This window comes from Tachypleus tridentatus, chromosome 7 (genome assembly GCF_004210375.1).
Source record: "Tachypleus tridentatus isolate NWPU-2018 chromosome 7, ASM421037v1, whole genome shotgun sequence".
Classification (NCBI taxonomy): Eukaryota; Metazoa; Arthropoda; class Merostomata; order Xiphosura; family Limulidae; genus Tachypleus; species Tachypleus tridentatus.
In genome coordinates, this window is record NC_134831.1 from 39,251,609 (window position 1) to 39,274,854 (window position 23,246).

The 23,246-nt window shown below is 35.2% G+C and overlaps 1 protein-coding gene across 1 annotated transcript in view; it reads right to left on the minus strand.

Annotated features, from left to right (window-relative positions):
* LOC143255479 (uncharacterized) overlaps positions 1-23,246 on the minus strand; it is a 221,087-nt gene that overhangs the window by 28,398 nt on the left and 169,443 nt on the right. Inside the window, exons 6-9 of the mRNA XM_076511206.1 lie at positions 18,500-18,699; positions 15,065-15,681; positions 1,192-1,339; positions 539-788 (exon numbers count right to left, since the gene is read on the minus strand). Coding sequence (XP_076367321.1) covers positions 539-788; positions 1,192-1,339; positions 15,065-15,681; positions 18,500-18,699 — 1,215 coding nt within the window. The remainder of the gene's footprint in view (positions 1-538; positions 789-1,191; positions 1,340-15,064; positions 15,682-18,499; positions 18,700-23,246) is intronic.

Consider the following 23,246-nt stretch of genomic DNA (forward strand, 5'->3'; position numbering starts at 1 on the left):
ATCTGGAGATATGGCGTACAACATTTATAAATATCGAGAAATATTAGGTTAACAGCGTGTAAAACAGAATATGCTGGTAAAATATATTGTATTATAAGTTAACAATAGAATATACTGGTAAAGCGTATTGTATTATAAATCAACAATAGAATATACTGGTAAAATATATTGTATTCTAAGCCTAAGACAAAATATATTGATAAAGAATTACTAGAATAAAAGCTGAATAAAGTAAGATTTGTTGAGGGACTGTTTAATCATTTCGATTCACTTTTATAAAGCTTGTTTGTGTAGGACAAAATTGTGAAGGACAGTTTAATCACTTTGATCATTTTTTTTAATGTTAATGATGACTTCAGATGACACTGAAGATGACAATTTCATGAACTCTATCCATCTTTTCTGCAAGAGCTAGAAACGTGTCTCCATATTTGTTTCATGCCATCAGCAATGTAGTGACATTGTGTCCCTACATATTAGTATTTATTATTACATTAGTTACATAATGTTAGCAAAATAAACATTACATCACACTTACCAAAAATGTCGAAAAGATATACTTTGCTACGAAGTCTTTGCTCGAGCCCTAGGTAAACTAGGATCCTTCCTGCATGGTGTTTCACATATCGAGCATATTTTGTGCTGTGATTGGTGTAATACCACTCGTCAGATGGCAGTACGAGTTGTGTCAAACAATCAGCCAAGTCTCCTGTACCCAAGAGCACCATGTGGTAACGAGGATGAAGGGCTAACGTTCCAATAACTTGAAGAACTAGACAGAGTAGTTGCTGCACCACAATGATATATAAGTAAAACTGATAAAAACTCCAGGTGTAGGAACTCTATACATTGTATAAAAGTCTGACTGGGTTTGCAAAGTTACAACAATCAATAATGGCACTCTTGTATTTATCTTAAATAGAAATTAACCAGGTGAATAGTCATTCGTCAACAGTAATGTGTGTTTAAAGTACGGCTACAAGTCTTTAATTATCAGTAATGCGTATGTACAGCGGAAAGTCTACAGATTTACAATGCTAAAATCAGGAGTTGAACTCAGCAGATAGCTTGATGTGGCTTTGCTACATACAATACACACAATACAGTACAGCTACGAGTCATTAGTCAACATTGTCACTGTCTATGCTTTTGGCGTATTCTAATATTTTAATAAAAAAAAGCGAGACTTACTGGGTCATTCGTCGAATCTAAAGATGCAATTAAAATTTTCAGATGTCCATCTTCAGTCAGCCGTTCTTGCACCTCTTCACTTTGGCACATATACAACAAAATCCTTGCACTCATAATTTGAAGACAATGGTAACTGCAATGTCTCCATCTGTCGGGATATTTTTAAATCTTTAATAATGCATGTAATTTTTTTTTTTTTAAATCACAATCCATTTAAATAGACCAAAATTATTCAAACCATCGTTATACACGGGATGGACAAAAATAGCCAGTCCGGAAATGTTGTTAATTTATTTTATGTATTATCAGATAACAGACAAATATGTAAAACTGTATATTTTTAAAACTCACTCGATGAGATCTCTTCAAGGCCCGGCATAGCCAGGTGGTTAGGGTTCTTAACTTGCAATCCGTGGGTTCGAATCCCCGTCACATCAAACATGCTCGCCCTTTCTGGCGTCAGGATGTCATTATGTGGCTATCAATCCCACTCTTTGTGGGTAAACGAGTAACCCAAGAGCTGGCGGTGGGTGGTGATGACTAGCTGCTTTCCCTCTAGTCTTACACTGCTAAATTAGGGACGGTTAGCGCAGATAGCCGTTGTGTAGCCTTGCGCGAAATTCAAAAGCAAACAAACATATGTTTAATTATGATTTCAAGTCTTGATTTTAACACTGACTTTCGTAAATACCTGAACTTTTCATAATTTTAGTTACATCTTTTCATAAAAAGTGTTGTGCACGTGCTGTAGTTACTTATATATTCTTACCCAATTAGCTACAAAATAATTAAACAAGTTTCTCTGCAATTGTGGAGTCGTTAAAAGATATCTTAGATATAAGAGAATTGATGTTATGGAATGGCCAATTAAATCACCTGAAAACGTATGGTCTGATTTAAACTGATTAACTAAAGATCGCAATCCAAATACTGAAGATGAACTTTTTGAAGTACTGAAAGTACTCAGGAATATCTGCTCAAACTCACAGAAAGCATGCAACGTCGATGTGAAGTAGTACTGAAATCCAATGGAACGTCGACTAAATATTAACTGGTTTGTGTTATTTTGAATTTCACTTTTAAGTTCGATTGTTGAAGAGAAACTTGTTTGATTATTTTGTAGCTAACAGGAATAAGAAAATCTGACAAACTACATCAGGTGTACAACACTTTATGAGAAAATGTAAATACATTTATGAAAAGTTCAGGTGTTGACGAAAGTCAGTGTTAAAATTAGGATTTGAGACCATATTTGTACAGATCTCGTCAAATGCCTTCTAAAACCATATAGTTTTACATATTCTTCTGTTATCTAAAAAAAGATATAACAAGTTAACAATATTTTCAGGGAGGGAGGAACTTTTTTGTTCAACCCCTGTATACTAAAATCAATAAAATAAAATCACCAAAAACAAAAGCACATGAAAGTGAATATCTTAGAATAAACTGTCCAAATCTCAAATTACCAAATTTGAGAACATAGAAAGACAAGAATGTCGCTTCCCATGAGAAAAGATTATACATAAACATCAAATTAAGCAAGAATTATAGCATTAAAGGATAATTTAGATTATTATTTATTCACAACTCAATTAGCCCGATTAATTGTCAACGTGTCGTTAGTTAAAATACGTGAAATATAAGAACCCCTGACTTGGAGTTAGGTTTTCCAAACATCGCTAACTACGACACGTAGGATACACACACACACTGTCAGATTCAGAGTGAACAAGTCTGAAGTCTGATTGTTAATATGTCGTTATTTATAACACATGGTGTATGAGCAGTCTCATATTAAGGGTGGTCAGAGCTAGAATCTGATTAAATCAATTAGACAGGAAAAGTCACCTTTGGGGGAAGTAGATATATAGTCAATTAGAAGTAGGGTCTGAGCTACGATTGATATAGACAGTTCAAGCTCTGACAAGATCTTTATATGTTCGATAAAAGAAATTCTTCAGTTCTTCTAAGCAATATCATGACGTCATGTGTACTTTGTAGCAGTGATGAAAAAGTACACTATATACTCGATCTGGAAATAGTGGTACAAGAGTTGGTGGAGAGTAATGTTGACTGTCTTTTTTCCGTCTAGTCTGTCATTTTAAAACTAGACATGGCTTTGTAATAACTCTTTGGTAGCTTCGCCGGAAATCTCCGAAACTTAAACTGAATACATGACAGTAAGTAGCTAAGACTGAAATAAATAATTTTTCAAACACTTATCTGCACGATATTATATATCACATATTATTGTTATCACAATAACATCTTATTGTGATGTAATGTTACTCAAATTGCCAACCAAGATACTATGATTCACTAGCATGTGTACTAATAATACAAATCACGTTGTTACTGAGAATGTTTGCGGTTTGATGCATTCAGTGAAAGACCTGCGGACAACGTAGCACAGTTGAATACACTTGTTTCTTAACTATTACTGTAAAACTAGCAAAACATTTGTAGTCAAATTTGTACCTTTATTGCTACACTACTTCTTTAAATATATGATTTACAGAATAATACAAAATAATTCTAATAGCAGACACCGAAATCTATAAATCCACTTGTCTTTGGCCTGAGATTAGTTAAGCAGTTATTACGTTCGGCCTACATTCGATAAATACACAAAATAAAACTTTAACTTGTTCACGCACGAATGCAGGTGGAGAGAGTTGGTTGAACCATTAAGTTCATGTTCATGAGAACGTTCAGCATTTACTCTACGCTGTTTCATTAATTACTTGAAGTTTACAAAAACCGAGTAAAGATTAACTCTAGCTATAAAACGTAATCATTATAACACTGCTATCAACATTAAAATGTTTTGTTTGTTTTTGTGAATTTCACGTCAAGCTATACAAGGGCTATTTGTGCTAGCCGTTCCTAATTTAGCAGTGTAAGACTAGAGGGAAAGCAGCTTGTCAACACCACCCACAGCCAACTATTGGACTACTTTTTTACCAACGAATAGTAAGATTGACCGTCACATTATAACGCCTCCACGGCTGAAATGGCGAGCATGTTTGGTGCGACGGGGATTCGAACCCGTGACTCTCAGATTACGTGTTGAGCGCCCTAACACCTGGTCATGCCAGACCATCAACATTGAAACTGTACATAAGGTATTTACGGAAAGCATCCAGGAGAATGAAACATGCTAATAAGGTTAAGTAGTGCATATGTGACAGCTAATGTAGCATGCTAGCAAGGTTAAAAGTGCATAAATGATAGCTATTTACTGATATAACTAACACATTAACAAATACTCTATACATAGATAGTACTTTACTATAATAAAACATACATATATATACACATTTAAGTCTAGCTTCCCATGCAGTGTTATAACAGAATGATGACTTGTTGACTTATGGATTTTATTTGAACAGTCATGTAATTCTTTAAATTACTCCCAGAGTTAATCTTATAGCATTTGTTTTCGTTTGTGTGTGTGTTTTTTTAATTTTCTGGTGAGATATGTCTCCTTAGCGTTAGCATGCTTCGTAAAATATGTGTAGACTTTGATCTCATAGATTTGAACCCTCATTCAAACACTCTGTACACGGGTCTGCTCGTGTAAGCATTTGGTTTAGTTTAATTAGATCTAAATTTGGAACAAGACAAATGGAAACATGTATCATTTAAAATGTACACAAACAAGTTGAACCAAAACACAAAGGTTATATTTTCATGCCTACAACCAAAGACACTGTAAAAGTAAATAAACAAACCAGGTTGGAAACAGTATCTACATTATTTTGTGAAGCAACAAATACCTATTTTCACTCTATGTCTACAGTAATAACAATTTTAATGACAAGAAATTAGTTTGTTTTTTTTGCTTGATTTTAGCCTCCATAACATGTGGCACGAGATTATTAACAGCCAAACACGTTCCATTGCAGAGTGTTGGTGGGTGAAGGATAATTGATTCACCAGTCTTGAGATTATGTGGTGGCATACCTGGTGTTCCAGAAAACCGGGTGCTTATGGTGGGTAATTGAAAGTACCTTTGGTGTTTGGGACAGTGGCAACTAACTGTACTTTTGCGATATTGACTGCATATTCTTTGGCGCCAGGATGGCTTTTTCGCACAGCCACTTGTGATTAAAATTTAAAAAAAAATTATACCCTGAAACCTTTTAGTAAGCGTACCAAATGTTAGGTCTCCAGGTTATTTCCTCTTGAGGTATGGCAGTGACTCTCACACACACATTATAGATTTATTGCCAGGTAAACCAACTTTCACTAGAAAATAGTCAACTTTTTAAATTGCTCTGGACCTTTGTAGCATTTCATATAGTACATCTGTTTAGGCTTAGCTGCAAAATACCAAGTTGATATTGCTATAGACTTGTGAAACAAAACTACAAATAATAATCTATAATAACTAAAGAGCCTGTGTGTGTGACTGCTATAGCTCCAAGAGGAATAAACCGAAAACCTGAAACCTTGCAGCATACAAAGTGGATTCTGAGAATGTGCATCTGGGTTTTATTTTTAAAACTGACTTAATAAAACTTTCGCTAATTTTTTGCCCAACAATTTTTGCCCCATAATTCTGTTTCCTGAATGTCTATAGAAAGTATTGTATTTAATTCTAATTCTTTCTTACAAAATGAACAATATGTACAGATTTTTTTTGCCAATTACTGTCATAAAAGAACAAAATGGTTAAGAAATCTGCCAAAATTGGAGAAAAAAAATGGACGTATTTTACCAAAAACGAATCAATATAGTATGAGGTCAAGCATTTCCTTGCCAATCAAAATTGGTGTATGAAAAAAATTAAACGAAAAATGGGAAGAAAAATACAAATAGAAGAATTATAAAGAAGCTGAACTAAGTTTGAGAAAGGATAGTAAACAACGGAAAGAAAAATATGAATCATAGTATATTGGAAAATGAAAAACTCAAACAGAAATAAAGGTAAAAAAAAACGAATCTGAGAAGCTAAATTAAAACTGTTTGTTTTAAAAAAAGTTTAAATGAATTAAATTCAACAAATAGCAATGAGAAAATCAATTAAATTATTAGCAGATTGGTACTGTTATAGAAACAATTAAAACAATGGAAATGCATGAATGGTACGTTGAGGCCTCTGTGAATTATGCGAGCACCTTAGCATCCCAAAGGTAAACGTGGATATTTTATACTAGAAATAAAATAATACTACAATACGCATTCATACTTTTCAGCAAAGTACTAGAATCTGTAGAATAAATCACCATTCAAAGAGTACAGAAATCTACTATGATAATCATTCACTGTCAGAAAATTCACTAAAATAGTTATACCTATGAACAAAGTACAACATCAAATTCAAGAAATGATGAATCCTCAATATGGCAGTTTCCACCTAATGCAATACAAGTTGCACAAATTATTTTCTCTTTAATGTGCATTAATAAAACACCGCAGTTTTGGTTGTTGTTGTTTTTAATGACAGAAAGTGAATGACATATAGAAATTCTTCAGGGTGGAAAAACGAAGGCACGTGAATTAATTTTTAAAACTATTATGTGGCATACTCAATATTGTATTCGTTACTATTGTTCAGGTTCAGTAAAATTTCATAACCGCTTTTCCGAAGTACCTTGTAAAACTATAATCAATAATAATAAGGAAGGAGACGCTGTTATAAATATACACATTTTTTACTCTAATAAAATGAAGCATTTCTGAGTAGTATAATGATGCTTAAATAGCATCTACATTTCTGTAATGCTTTAATACTTTCAAAGAGATTATGTAAGTAACGAAAAAGAACTTAGATAATTTAGAAAGTAGAAATTTCGACTTTCAAAAATCAGCTTAAATTAATCGTACAACCTTCGCAAGAGTTTATTTGGTAGCAGTGCATAGATTTAGGGCATTATACCTAGCTGTTTTACTGTTGGTTTTATAGGAGCTTTTAGTAGGTTTGTCTGAGCTTGTATAAAATATTCTTAACCGTTTTCCTTGTAGGCTTGAGAAACAAAACTAATATGGATAATGAATGGATGAGTATCGATTTTGTCTGACAATCAGAAAATCAACTTTTTTTCCCATTATTAACATTTCATCAGCCTCAGCCACTGAGGTAAGTGCTCATCAGTGTTATTTCAAGAACAAGTTTGCTTTTTAAGATAGTTTCTGCTCGTATGCTCTATCTGAGTTTTGTAAAGTTCCTGTATTACCCCTATTATAAACCATGACAAATAAACTGTTAATGTTATTCAACAAACTAACGTTAGATATTCTTAAACACTTTGTTAAGCTTTCGATATGTTACTGTACTAAAGTATATCTACGTTTGTCTATTGTTTAAATCCGTTAAAATTAAGTGCGATAGCATCCGCATTTAGGTATCAAGTTGCGCGCGCATTATCAAGACCAACTGAAATTAATCATTATTATAATAGATGTCAGATAAGACATCGCACAATATCAAGACTTTTAAGTGGCTTATACATGATCTTTTTCGTCATAGTTTTGTTTCTACTAGCAGGACACAGTCTCGAAAGATTACACTCACAAATAAACTAGATACTCTAAAATAAACGTATTCCTGTTTCTTACTAACAGGAAACAGTGTCGAAACATTAGAGTCAAAACTGAAGTATATATCCTAACATGAAGCTATTCAATTTATACTAACAGGGTATAAGGTACAGGGCCCAGCTTCGAACTGCGAAGCTAGTGTTACCTCACACCTGGTGTGAGAATCAAGTTAGCATGGTTCTATAATGTGTAGCTCTGACACTAGCATGGTTCTACAATGTGTAACTGTGAAGATTATGATCCTATAATTTATTACTGTGACACTAGCACGATTCTACAATGTGTAATTGTGATGTACAATTGTGCTTAAGTAAAAGTATGTTCTCTATGTCAACTTCTTTTCATGTGTAAAAGTAGATAACTGTTTATTGAGAAAGGCTGTTTGTTTCCTTATAGCAAAGTCACATCGGGCTACCGGCTGAGTCCACCGAGGGGAATCGAACCGCTTATTTTAGCGTTGTAAATCCGTAGACTTTCCGTTGTACCAGCGGGGGACAAATTGCAAAGGGTAAGCATTTTATACAACTTTATCACAAAAAAACAACAAAAAACCGCTGTCCCATAAAGTATTATGACTATACTGTAAATAATAATTACGGATATCAGATACACATATAAATATTATTAGGATTGATTTATGTCCAACCTATGGTCGTTCTTTCCACCACAACGACCATACATTTGATATTTTTGAAGAGCTTGTAAGAAGCAGCGAATAGATCTAATAAACGAAAGATGTAACCACATTAGGAGAAGCAATCACCCAGTCACAGCTTCAACTCTGTACAAGAGAAATAAACGCATTGAAGAAAGTAAAAGGTCAAGATTTGAAAAGCGCCTTCTGGTGTAAAACTTTTTTATCGATATATTTTGTAACCAGAACTAAAGAACATTTTAGGGTTACTCTTCCTTCACCATTCGCTGATACAAGTTAATAGATTTGGTGTTATTTTCACAAAAAACACAAAAAAACTTTATATTATTCAATACATCATTAAAATATATTTAAATTGCTATTATATGTTATTGTTTTTACAATTCACTATTTTATACCATGGCTTTACCACAACAACTCAGATAAAAACACCAGCATCTTGTATGCTATGGGGTTACTATTAATATAATAACTCTAATAGAAATACTACTTTCTTGTCTACTAAGGCGTTACTATAATGACTCTAATATAAAGACCAATTTCTTGTACCATATGCTGTTACTATAATACCTAGGACGTAAACACGAGACTGTTTTATACTATGGCGTTACTATAGTAACTCTAAAGAAACGTCAAAGCATTGTATACTCTGGTGTTTCTGTTATTGTTTTTATAGTAACAACTCTATTAGTAACACTATTCTCTACTATACCAAGGTGCTATTATAATAACTCATAAAGAAATACCAAACGGTTCTATACTAACAACTCTTGTCAATGATAACAGTTTCATTCTGACTACAATGGAGTCACTACAACAACTCTAGTTAGTGTGATAACAGTTCCATCCTGACTACAGTGGAGTTACTGCAACAGCTCTAGTTAGTGTAATAACAGTTCCATCTTGACTACAATGGAGATACTACAACAGCTCTAGTTAGTGTGATAACAGTTCCATCCTGACTACAATGGAGTTACTGCAACAGCTCTAGTTAGTGTGATAACAGTTCCATCCTGACTACAGTGGAGTTACTGCAACAGCTCTAGTTAGTGTAATAACAGTTCCATCCTGACTACAATGGAGATACTACAACAGCTCTAGTTAGTGTGATAACAGTTCCATCCTGACTACAATGGAGTTACTACAACAGCTCTAGTTAGTGTGATAACAGTTCCATCCTGACTATAATGGAGTTACTGCAACAGCTCTAGTTAGTGTAATAACAGTTCCATCCTGATTACAATGGAGTCACTACAACAACTCTAGTTAGTGTGATAACAGTTCCATCCTGACTACAATGGAGTCACTACAACAACTCTAGTTAGTGTAATAACAGTTCCATCCTGACTACAGTGGAGTTACTACAACAGCTCTAGTTAGTGTGATAACAGTTCCATCCTGACTACAATGGAGTTACTACAACAGCTCTAGTTAGTGTGATAACAGTTCCATCCTGACTACAATGGAGTCACTACAACAACTCTACTTAGTGTGATAACAGTTCCATCCTGACTACAGTGGAGTTACTACAACAGCTCTAGTTAGTGTAATAACAGTTCCATCCTGACTACAATGGAGATACTACAACAGCTCTAGTTAGTGTGATAACAGTTCCATCCTGACTACAATGGAGTTACTACAACAGCTCTAGTTAGTGTGATAACAGTTCCATCCTGACTATAATGGAGTTACTACAACAGCTCTAGTTAGTGTGATAACAGTTCCATCCTGACTACTATGGAGTTACTACAAAAATCCTGCTCTACATTTCTGTTATAAACCGTACAAGAAATAGAAATGTGATAAATTGGAAATCAAACCTGTTTCTATTTGCTCTTCACGATAATGTAATGAAATGTTAATTATCAAAGCGTGTTTCACCGTAAGAGAAATGGTAGTTTTTATAGTAATTTAAATATTCAATACCACTACTTAGCAAGTCAATTACGTATTCAATTCTCCCATTTCAAACCAACGTTAATGTTTTTTCATGTATCTTCCGAAACATAAATGAATATTAGGAATTGAAACCGTTAGGTTTTCTATTTATGACTTCATATTTATAACCACATTCCACATACTGAACTTATATTTGTTTCAGAAATAGAGTACAAGGCTACAATAACACAACCTATACGTAGTCAACCCTAATTCTCAAGTTATAAACATGATAAAAAAAGCCACGAGTGTACAGAGCTTGCCGAACTCTCAGGCTACATTTGTTTTTAATTTTGCGCAAAGCTACACGAGGGCTAGCTGCACTAGAGGGAAGGCACCTAGTCATCACCACCCATCGCCAACTCTTGGGCTATTATTTAACCAACGAAAAGTGGGAGTGACCGTCACGTTATAACGCCCCCACAGCTGAAATGGCGAGCATCTTTGGTGTGATAGGGATTCGAACCTGTAACCCTCAGGTTAAAGCCTTAACCACCTGGCCATGTTGGGCCTTCTTTCGAATAGAATAAAGGTAACAGGCCATAACTATTGTACTACATCCAAACCCCTAAAGTGTGGGGCGCATTTCTGCGATAATGAGACATAAACAATAAATCTTTGCACATAAAGAATGAGCTTGTTAGCTACTGAGCCTTGTCCGTCCGCTGCTCGAAGAAGTGAAACTGATTTTTTATGACAATATAATATCCACAGTAAACATCTGATGAAGGGATTTGTTTTAACAGTTGAATAGAATTTTTGTTTTACGGATTATCTTCCCATTTATAAAAGATATACGTGTTAACATTTATCAATATTATTCATGTGTGTATTGGTTCAGAACAGAAGATATTACAAAGCAGTAATTTTAAACTAAAAACATAAGATGTTCTGACCAACAAAGCAGCCATATATTACAGAATACACATCTTACATAAAATATTGTGAATAATGTATCAGCAAATAACTAATTGACACTTCTGCGAGATATTACCAAATACACATAATATAGAAAACCATTAAGTAACATTTATAACACCACAAAACAAAGAAACAGTAAATTAAATGTACTATTTAATACGTGTGAACCAGAAAAGACGACACAACACTGACAGAAGCTTTCTTAACTAACGTATAAAACATAACCAACTTCCAAGCAAAATGAAATAACAATACGTAAATAAATAAGCACACAAAACAACTTAAATAACACATCTAATCTTTTCCTAGGTAGTAAAGAATACACGTGAGTTAATAGACACAATAAACAATGTATATAACACATCAAACTTCAGCTAGGTAGTAACGACTGCACAAAAATGTATATATACAATCTTCAGCTAGGTAGTAACGAATACACTAAACTTTGTATACACAATCTTCAGCTGCGTAGTAACGACTACACTAAATTACGTATATACGATCTTCGGCTAGGTAGTAACGACTACTCCAAACTATGTGTATATAATCTTCAGCTAGGTAGTAACGGTTACAATTAACTCCGTATATAACATACTAATCTCAGCTAGTTAGTAACGAATACATAAAACTACGTATGTAACATACCAATCTTCAGCTAGATAGTAACGGACACACTGAACGAAGTATATAACACACAAATCATCATTAGATACACCAAACTATCTATATATAATCTTCAGGTAAGTAATAATAGTAAACTAAGCTAATTATGTACAATATTCAGCTAGGTAGTAACGACTACTCTAAACAATGTGTATACAATCTGCAGATAGGTAGTAACGACTGCACTAAACTATGTGTATAGAATCTTCACATGGGTAGTAACAACTATAATGAACTCCGTATATAACATACCAATCATCTTCAGCTGAATAGTAACGAATAAACTAAACTACGTATACAACATGCCAATCTTCAGCTGCATAGAAAAGGCCACACTGAACTACGTGTATAACGCCCCAATTCTCAGCTATATAGTAACGAATACAATAAACTACGTATTCAACATACCAATGTTCAGGTAGATAGTAACGACCACACTGAACTACGTGTATAACACCCCAATCTTCAGCTAGATAGTGACGAATACACTACACTACGGGTATAATATACCAGTCTTCAGCTAGGTAGTAACGACTACCCTAAACCATGCATATACAATCTTCAGCTAGGTGGTAACGACTACCCTAAACCATGCATATACAATCTTTAGCCAGGTAGTAACAGCACACTAAACTACGTATACAAATACTTCAGCTAGGTAGGAACGGCTACATTAAATTACGTATATAAAATTTTCAGCAAGGAAGGAATGGCTACACTAAACTTTGTATATATAATCTTCAGCTACGTAGTAACGACACCAATGAACTCGTATATAACATACCAATCTTCAGCTAGATAGTAACATCCACACTAAACTACGTATATAACACATCAATCCTCACCTAAGTAGAAAGAATAAACTAAACTACGTGTATAACACACTAATCTTCAGCTAGATAGTAACGAATACACAAAAACTACGTGTATAACACACTAATCTTCAGCTAGATAGTAACGAATACACAAAAACTACGTGTATAACATACCAATCTTCAGCTAGATAGTAACGAATACACTAAACTACGTGTATAACACACAAATCATCAGCTAGGTAATAACGAATACACTAAACTACGTATATTATATACCAGTCTTGAGCTAGACAGTAACGAATACACTAAACTACGTATATAACATACCAATCTTCAGCTAAGTAGTGACGAATACACTAAACTACGTGTATAACATACCAGTCTTCAGTTAGGTAGGAACGGCTACAGTAAACTTTGTATATATAATCTTCAGCTAGGTAGTAACGACTACACTAAACTACGTGTATAACATATCAATCTTCAGCTAGGTAGTAACGACTACACTAAACTACGTATATAACACACCAGTCATCAGCTAAGTAGTAACGAATACATTGAACTATTTATATGCAATCTTCAGCTGAGTAGAACGAATACTCGAAACAACGTGTATAACACACCTATCATCATTTACGTAGTAACGCATACACTAAACTATGCATATAATATACCAATCTTCAGCTAGATAGAAACGGCCACACTGAACTCAGCTGGGTAGTAACGAATACATTAAACTACGTATAAAAAATACCAATATTCAGGTAGATAGTAACGACCATACTGAACCGCATATATCACACACTAATCTTCAGCTAGGTAGTAACGGCTACACTAAACCATGTATATACAATCTTCAGCTAGGTAGGAACAAATATACTAAACTACGTACATAACATACCTATCTTTAGCTAGGTGGTAACGACTACACTAATCTATGTGTAAACAATCTTCAGCTACGTAGCAACGAATACACTAAACTACGTATATAACACACCAATCTTCACCTAGATATTAACGAATACACTAAACTACGTATGTGCAATCTTCAGGTATATAATAACGGCTACACTAAACTATGTATATACAATCTTCAGCTTGGTAGTAACGGTACACTAAACTTCATATATACAATCTTCAGCTAGATAGTAACGACTACACTAAACTACGTATGTGCAATCTTCAGGTATATAATAACGGCTACACTAAACTATGTATATACAATCTTCAGCTAGGTAGTAACGGTACACTAAACTTCATATATACAATCTTCAGCTAGGTAGTAACGACTACACTAAACTACGTTTATACAGTGTTCAGCTTGGCTGTAAAGGATTACACGTGAACTTGACGAATGGTTTTCAACCTCTGTAAACACTAATTACACTGCACAACAAAGTTTTTGCTTCTTGAACACTGTTGGATGTTCCTTATAGATTTTTGGCTGCTGATCACGAAAATCACATCCAAATGTGACCATCACGTACCGTTTCATCGAAATCTTCAGTTTTACCAGGACACTGTTACAATAGAAAAACGATATCAGGACAACTGAAATCCGTCAATGCTTCCTGACTACTGTTGGACACTGCAACGTGATGCACTGGACATTTATTACAAACGAAAATCAGGAGCAAAACAATTTTAATTATGTTGAACTTAATAGCGTATTAGAAACATAAACGCAATTAAATACGTTATTTCCGGTAAACAGTTAACTGTCTATTTCTCAGAGTTCCTATGTGATGAAGCAAAACCAAAACTATGTTTGTGCATACCCACCAGGTACCTGTCACAATCAGCAAAACTTTTCAGGAAGCAAAACTTTCCAAAACATTGTTGTGCTGTGTTGCCGGCCCCATCCAGGAAATCGGTTTAGTTTTTTATTTGTTTTAAATCTGTATTATTAAGTACTAACGAATTGTTTGTTTGTTTGTTTTTGAATTTCGCACAAAGCTACACGAGGGCTATCTGTGCTAGCCGTTCCTAATTTTGCAGTGTAAGACTAGAGGGAAGGCAGCTACTCATCACCACCCACCGCCAACTCTTGGGCTACTCTTTTACCAACGAATAGTGGGATTGACTGTAACATTATAACGCCCCCACGGCTGAAAAGGCGAGCATGTTTGGCGCGACGGTGATGCGAACCCGCGACCCTCGGATTACGAGTCGCACGCCTTAACACGCTTGGCCCTGCCGGGCCAGTACTAACGAAACAACTATATAAAGTATTAGTTCATTTCTGAGTTTGTTGACAACTCCTTTAGAGACTGTGACGATCCAATTTCAAGTAGAAAGTATTGGATTGATAATCAATCGTATTTAAAAAAACACCTACCTCCGGCTAGGTGTACACTGGAGTCGAGTCCCCACAACTCTCTTATATAGTGTGATTGCATTATTGAGGACGTTCAATAGCAGATCAATACCTTCGTAGTTCAGAATACCTAGAACACTGTTCTCCTCTGGAGGCTTATCTGATGGGTTCTCTGTTTCTGGAGAACCTTTTGACGGAGGTTCTTTTTGCGGAGTCTTCCACGAGTTTGGCCACCGTCTCATAGCCTGTACGCCCTCTTTTCCTAAGGATTCTTTTTTAGCTTCTGCATCATGTATGTTTTTATTTTCCAAAAGGAAACCTTTTGGAATGCTTTCTTCGTGTTGCTGTGTGATTCTGGAGGAGTGAGAACTGTTTTCTTTGAAACTCGATGAATGGAGTGACTTCACCAGCGACCTGGAGTTCTTGGAACGTGCTGGAACTTTGTGTAGAAGCACACCATATAGAATACAGACGTCCACAACCTTGTTAATGGTCAGCAGCGCGGTAAACTGTAACGACTGACCTCCACGTAAGCAGCTGACTGCCACCCTCAGTATTAGACACAAATAGAGTATCAACTGCTCTTGGCGCTTTCTGATTGGCTGGTCCTGGTCTTCCCGATACTGGTTGACTGCTGTCTGCAAAGATTAATTACAAATAGGTTATAGCTACTAAGCTATAGGAAATACAATTAATGTCCATACTACACATAACTTAATCAAAACACCTTCGGTGTGAGAAATAAGGTGTAACCAAAGAACATGATTAAATGATTATAGGTTTGCTATGAACTGTACAGCAAATATTTATTCATCAGTTAGGCTAAGTTCAATTGTTGTTGTTATTCAAACTTCTGTAAATCAAAGTACGAGGCTTTACTAACTAAAGAATGAATTGGTTTGAAAACTATAAACAAATCAATATAACAAAAACTATATCACACATAATCCTTAAGTAACAGTCTGGGTTTGTGTAGCGTAAAACCGAACACAACAAAACAGCGCATTGTACAGTTTTGCGTTTTACAAGAAACAACAAATGAACCCTTGAGTGATCTGATAACGTAACAAACCCTTGCCCTGGCTGCCCGTATAGAATCCACTAATTTATATGGGTTTATTTAGTAAATGTTTATAACACATTGCCAGCTCACTGAATAAGAAAATACGAAATTAAATAGAGCAATGCGTTTGGCGCCAAATGCAGTTAATGTGCGTCTCTCAAACGAAAGCAACTCGTCAACAGCGCCGCAAACAATTGAAAGGGTAACAAATATTTGTTTGTTTGTTTTTTAACTTTCGCGCAAAGCTACATGAGGGCTGTCTGTGCTAGCCTTCGCTAATTCAGCAGTGTAAGAATAGAGGAAAGGTAGCTAGTCATCACCACCCACCGCCAACTCTTGGGTTACTCTTTTACCAACGAATACTGGGATTGCTCGTAACATAATAACACCCCCACGGCTGAAAGGACGAACATGTTTAGTGTAACAGAGATTCAAACCCGCGACCCTCAAATTACAAGTCAAGCGTCTAAACCAGCTAGCCATGTAAGACCTAGGTACCAAAGAACGATTCTGTTTTAACAGAACGCAAACCATGGACCCTTGGTTCTATATTTTGGCACCATATCCATTATCTCAAGTTTTCAGCAGCAAATAACATTCATACCTAACGAACCAAAGTTTCTAATCGTTGCTCAAACTGGCTGTATACCCAGTGGTTTTCTTCATGTGACTACAGACGAAATGAATTTAAGTGGTACCTATCCATAATTTATAAATAGCTATTTTACCTTTTAACAAATAACCGTGTAAAATTCAAAATCATGTCCAAAATAAAAACAAAAAACTTTGACTTAGATGTCAAACATAATTTTCAACGGTTAGCTCAACTTACAACCGTCGCTCCTGGATAAAACATTCAACCCTCAACCAAAAGCTAAAACTGAAGACACGATATCACATTGACATTACACAGAAGAATTATAAAGCTTTGATTTAGTTTCTTTTAAATTTCGCGTAAAACTATACAGTAGATATCTGACCTAGCCGCCCCAAATTAGCAGTTACAAATCAAATGAAAGATAACTAGTCAAAATTACCCATCACCAACTCTCGGGCTACACCTTTACTAATGAACAGTGGCCGCCACATTATATCGTCCCCATAGCTGAAAGGACAAGCATGTTAGGAGATGGGATTCGAGCATGCAACCAGCAGATTGCGAGTCGAGCACCCTAACCACTATGCCAAATTTTCAAGCATCTCCATTCATGTCGGTCTCGATCCTACAAAGAATACTGAAGCAGATCCATTATTATCAGAACAGGTCCTACACAGAATACTAAAGCATATCCATTATTATCAGAACAGGTCCTACAAAGAATACTGAAGCAGATCCATTATTATCAGAACAGGTCCTACACAGAATACTGAAGCATATCCATTATTATCAGAACAGGTCCTACACAGAATTCTGAAGCATATCCATTCTTAGATCCGACATTGCACAGAATTCTCAAACTTCTCCATTTTTATCAGATCAGGTTTTACACAGAATTCTGAAGTGTTTCCATTTTTATCAGGCTCAACCCCACATAGAATTCTATTAGATAATCCTAGAAACAATCAACAGATCTCGCTAACCAACGAAAACACACAAAACAATATTCACAAACTGAGAATAAGCGAACCAAAACGTTCATCTACCAACGTATAAGTTAAATGATTTAAAAACACGTTCTTTTTTTTGTAGTTATACAGATTTAGCTCTCATAGAAAAATAATAAAACAACAACAAATAAAATAATCATAGCAGATCCTGTCTCATGACCTATTCTTGGTTATCTGACAAAATAAAATAATTTTTGTTTGTTTGTGTTTTTTTAATTTCGCGTAAAGCTACACAAGGACTATCTGTGTTAGCCATCCCCAATTTAGCAGTGTAAGACTAGAGGGAAAGCAGCTAGTCATCATCGCCCACCGACAACTCTTGAGCTACTCTTTTTACCAACGATTAGTGGGAATGACCATCACATTATAACGCCTCCCACGGCTGAAAGGATGATCATATTTGGTGCGACAGCGATTCGAATCCACGACACCCAGATTACGAAATTACGAATTAAGCGCTCTAGCTACCTGGTCATACTGGGCCATTAACTAATTAGCTATATGAGTTATGGTTGAGGCAGTCAGGTTTATTTCATATACATGAATGATAGGCTAAACGATCACCTAAGCCTAATTATTATTTTTACCCAACTACTGATCAGTAATTAGTTCATATCAACTAATATTTGAAACTAATTGTAGAGAGAGCTGATTAAATATGAATAACAACTTTTTTTAAAAAATACTACTTATATGAAATTATATAAATTAGATAGTAATAGCACGTGTTTTCTTCGGTTCCCTTGGTTTGTAACATAATTAAAGGCGTGTTTGTCTTTCCTCACCAGCAACACCTGAGTCAGCAGTTCTGAAACTGGCTTATGTAGCAGTCCTCCAGTTACTTTCTCGGCCATCTCTACTACTGCTGGGATCTGGATCTGCAATCCCGTCAGAACGGAACTCAAACATTCAGGGTTGGAAGCCATCTTAGTAAGTGTCTGCACAGCTATTTCTGCCCGACTGTCCGTAGATTCACTGACCTCCCCTGGGAAACATGATAAGTTTTAAATGTTGTCAACAACAGATGTAAAACAGTTAAAACACTGAGTTTAAAACACAAGTTATAGAGAATATTCCACAGACTATAGTACTCATGTAAGCGACCTTATAAAACTGGACGTAAATTATAACACATAACGTTAACTGTCAGATAGAACACATAGACACTAGTAAATATGTTATAAGCCTTACAAAATTGGACGTAAAATACACCACATAACATTAACTGTCAGACAGCGTACATAGACAGTAATGGAAATCTTAACAGTCTTAAAATCTATATAAATATGCACAACATATGTTAATTGTCGGACAGTGTGCAGAGACAGTAATGGACATGTTAAAAGCTTTATAAAACTATAAAAGTGCGTACAACGCGTTACTGTAATAACATCTAAAAGTTGAACAGTTCAACAGTTTCTTACATCCTCAACAATCTGAACCAACTTACAGTTAAATGAACAGTAATTGTCTATTTGTGTATGACTCTTCTAGATAAAGTCAGGTAGAAAGGTCAGCGTTTCGGAAGCTTTCTGTCTCTCATATATCACGTCCAGTTATACCAGTTTTGCAGAAATGTGAACAGTGTCTACTGCAAACCTTACAGATACTGTTTCCATGACTAAGCAACTTGACCTGAAGACGAAACACGAAAGGCTTCCGCAAAGTTGACCTTTCTACCTGAACTAGTTTCACAGATCACTACTCTAAGAGTTTGTCTAAACCAGTGGTTCCCAAACAGGGGTGCGAGATAGCGTTCCAGGAGGTGCAAGATAACATTTGTTTTGGCCACCTTCACCTTTATTCTTAAATAAATAATTACTGTGAGGGGTGCGAGAACATATTAAAATTTTTTAGGGGTGCGGGGCATAAAAAAGGTTTGGAACCACTGCTCTAAAAAATCAGTCTTGTAATGTTGGACAATGGAAAGTTACGAAAAAGGTTCCTTTTGCCTGTACTTTCAAGAGGTTAAGTATGATAAACACACATTCAAAATATCATCCGTGACAGTTTCAACCACTCGAAAAGCCTTCGTATTGTAAAATTTGTTGCAAATATTAAAGTGAACAGATTTCTTATGACTAATCACAATTATATTATACGGTTATGTTAAGCCTAAAGTTGTTAATTGCTCTTTCACGAAAGCTACGTATGTGTACGTTTAGTCTTTTTTTTGGAAAACCACCATTTTTCCGTTTTTACTTGAGAAATAATTTTTTTTTCGCTTCTTCCTTTCCTTTTCTTTCTTTCTTTTCGAAAGCAGTACAATATTCATGGAATGACAGGTCTTTACATGCTAAAATGTAATTACAAATAAATCAGGCCTGGCATGGCCTAGCGCGTTAAGGCGTGCGCTTCGTAATCTCAGGGTCGCGGATTCACGCCCGAGTCGTGCCAAACATGCTCGCCCTTCCAGCCGTGGGGGCGTTATAATGTGACGGTCAATCCCACTTTTCGTTGGTAAAAGAGTAGCCCAAGAGTTGGCGGTGGGTGGTGATGACTAGCTGCCTTCCCTCTAGTCTTACACTGCTAAATTAGGGACGGCTAGCACAGATAGCCCTCGAGTAGTTTTGTGCGAAATTCCAAAACAAATACAAATAAATCAGACGTTGGCATGTTTCCATCGGTGAGTATTCAGCACTATTTTATTTTCCCGGAAGATGGCGCGTCTTTATCTTTTATTTTTTTATTTGTTTGTTTAGCAAAAATATATCTATCGCTCTATCTGTGCTCTAGTATCCATCACGGGCATCGAAACTTGGTTTTTATTATTATAAGCCTTCAAACTTACGGCTAAGATAATGGGTGTCGCATAACTTTTAAGCAGTTTTCAATAAGAAAAATATCCAAGGCTTTCTATCACTAGAGCATGCGTGGAGCGCATTGAACTAATTTGCCGGGAAACAGAATCTACAATTTCTGACCGAAACTTCGGTAACGGAATTATTGACTGGACAAAATTGGGTCAGGTTCTTCTACCTTTATATTAATCAGTACATTACGAGAAGACGAAAAGGAAACCGAAACCCACCTTTGTTTTGTTGCAACCAGACAGCATAAAACAATTAGTTGTTTTTGCTCAAAAACTTAGGTAATAAAGTTGAATGAAACAATGTAAGAATAAACATTTGACTGTTTTTATTTCTTCTTCATTTTTATCAAGTACAACGCGATACAACAGGATATTTGTTTCTGCCCACCGAGGGTATCGAAAGCCTATTTTAAGCGTCCAGTAGTAAGTATGTTACCAGCTTTATAAAACTGGACGTAAAATACACCACATGACGTTAACTGTCACACAGAACACATGAAAAGTAGTAAGTAAAACTTGCCGCTAAACCAACCAAGGCCGAAAATAAATTAGCGCTAAATTTACGACAAACGCATAAGTAACAGACTTATATAGCCAATCGAAACGACTTCCACTTACATCAATATATACGAATGTTTTGCATGAATGTCAAAGCATTAGGTACTTTGGACAAACTCACACAAGTATGTCTAAGTCATATTCGGTTTAGCTACTACACAACAAGAAACATCTAAATACATATTTAAAGACACTGAAAGAAATACGCGTCTTCCCAACAAGTACAACTGCTAGTTCCTACAGAAAGCTATAGGGCCTGCAGTCTTTTCTAGAATTGTCTAACAGTTCTACAACAGTGTACTCATATTTGACATCCAATAATGTTCACCATACATGAGAATAAAGATTTTATTAAAATTTTAGTTTAAAAATGAGCTATCATCACAACATTATATCATAGAGTAGATTTTATTGAAATATTTCTTTGAAGACACAGTTAGCAATAAAAGTGCCTTATTCTTATATTACAACACTAATGAGATTTTTACTAAACAAAGACAAATATTTTATAAGATTGTTTTTATTGTATTATATTTAAAATTTATTCGCATTTTTTGGTTTAATCTGAAAATTTCTCCTTTTTGTTTGTAATTTTTATTGGTTAACTCTGAATCATACTTCGTTTTGTTTGTATTTTTTATTGTTTGACTCTGAAACGTACTTCGTTTTCTTTGTAATTTGTATTGGTTAACTCTGAATCATACTTCGTTTTGTTTGTAATTTTTATCGTTTAAATCTGATACTTACTCCTTTTTGTTTGCAAATTTTATCGAATAAATTTGAAACGAATTATTTACGTTGAAATTTCCATTGATTTAGTTATTGTTATGCTATAAAAATATTACCCAGTTATAATCGGTGCTGTAGTTTCCGAGATCCGAGTTTTGGATGTGTATATCACAAGCTCCATTATAATAAGATGGTGTATTCCGATCACCGAATGGTTTTACCTGTGTTATTTATTATAAAAATGGTTCATGGAGTTATATTTTTCAATTGCATAGCATCTTGCTTGAATGTGGACTAGCCGTCAGCTTAACTTTGAATTATTGAACAATGAAACTCAGTCAAATAGTCAAATTATGCCATCCCGTGCTCAGCAGTATAAGGTCTCGAGCCTCAAACCTTTTACTCTGCAGTCTGACACACCAGATGGCCAGTATGCAGCTTCTGATCCATTATCATTAAAATTCGTTTAAAAAACACATCATATATTAGCCATTTCATTTCTGTGTCAGTCTAAAGTGTTTACTTGTTCTTCGATTACTTTGTACCTCCGATGACGACAACAACAAAATAATTAGTAAATAGAAAAATTAGTTTCAAGTTAGTAAGTGACCATTTTCCGTTGAAATTAATTAAGAATGTTATTTTTTCAGCCTTGAATCCATTGCTAGCACTCGCCTATTTAGATTACGATTCAAAAGGTTTGTCGAAGGGCATTACGTATTTCACAAATTTGATTTTAACCAAAATTATCCAAACCTTAGTTTTCAAAAGATTGTAATATTACACTATATATATAAACACATTTCGAACGAACCTTGGTCTGTCAATATTTTTAAAGGATTATGGTTTATTTGTTTGTTTGTTTTTGAATTTTGCGCAAAGCTACACAAGAGCTATCTGCGCTAGCCGTACCTAATTTAGCAGTATAAGACTAGAGAGAACGCAGCTAATCATCACCACCCACCGCCAACTCTTGGGCTACTCTTTTACCAACGAATAGTGGGGTTGACCGTCACATTATAACGCCCCAACGGCTGAAAGGGCCAGCATGTTTGGTGTAACGGGGATTTGAGCCCGCGACCCTCAGATTATGAGTCGAACGCCTAACCCAACTGGCCATACCGACCCGGACTAAGGTTTGAAAGCAGCTCTAATAACAGCTTTGAATAGTCTAAAGTATGGTCACAATTTTCCACACTCACTTCTTTAATAACCTGCCTCTTTCTAAAGATTTTGTCATTTGTTACAGATCACATTATCATATATCTACAGGTTTTGTTATTTGTTACAGATCATGTTAGTATATTTATAAAAGTTTTGTAATTCGTTACAGATCACATTATCATGTTTCTAAAGTTTCTGTAATTTGTTACAGATCACATTATAATATTTCTAAAGATTTTGTTATAGACAATATTATTATATTTCTAAAG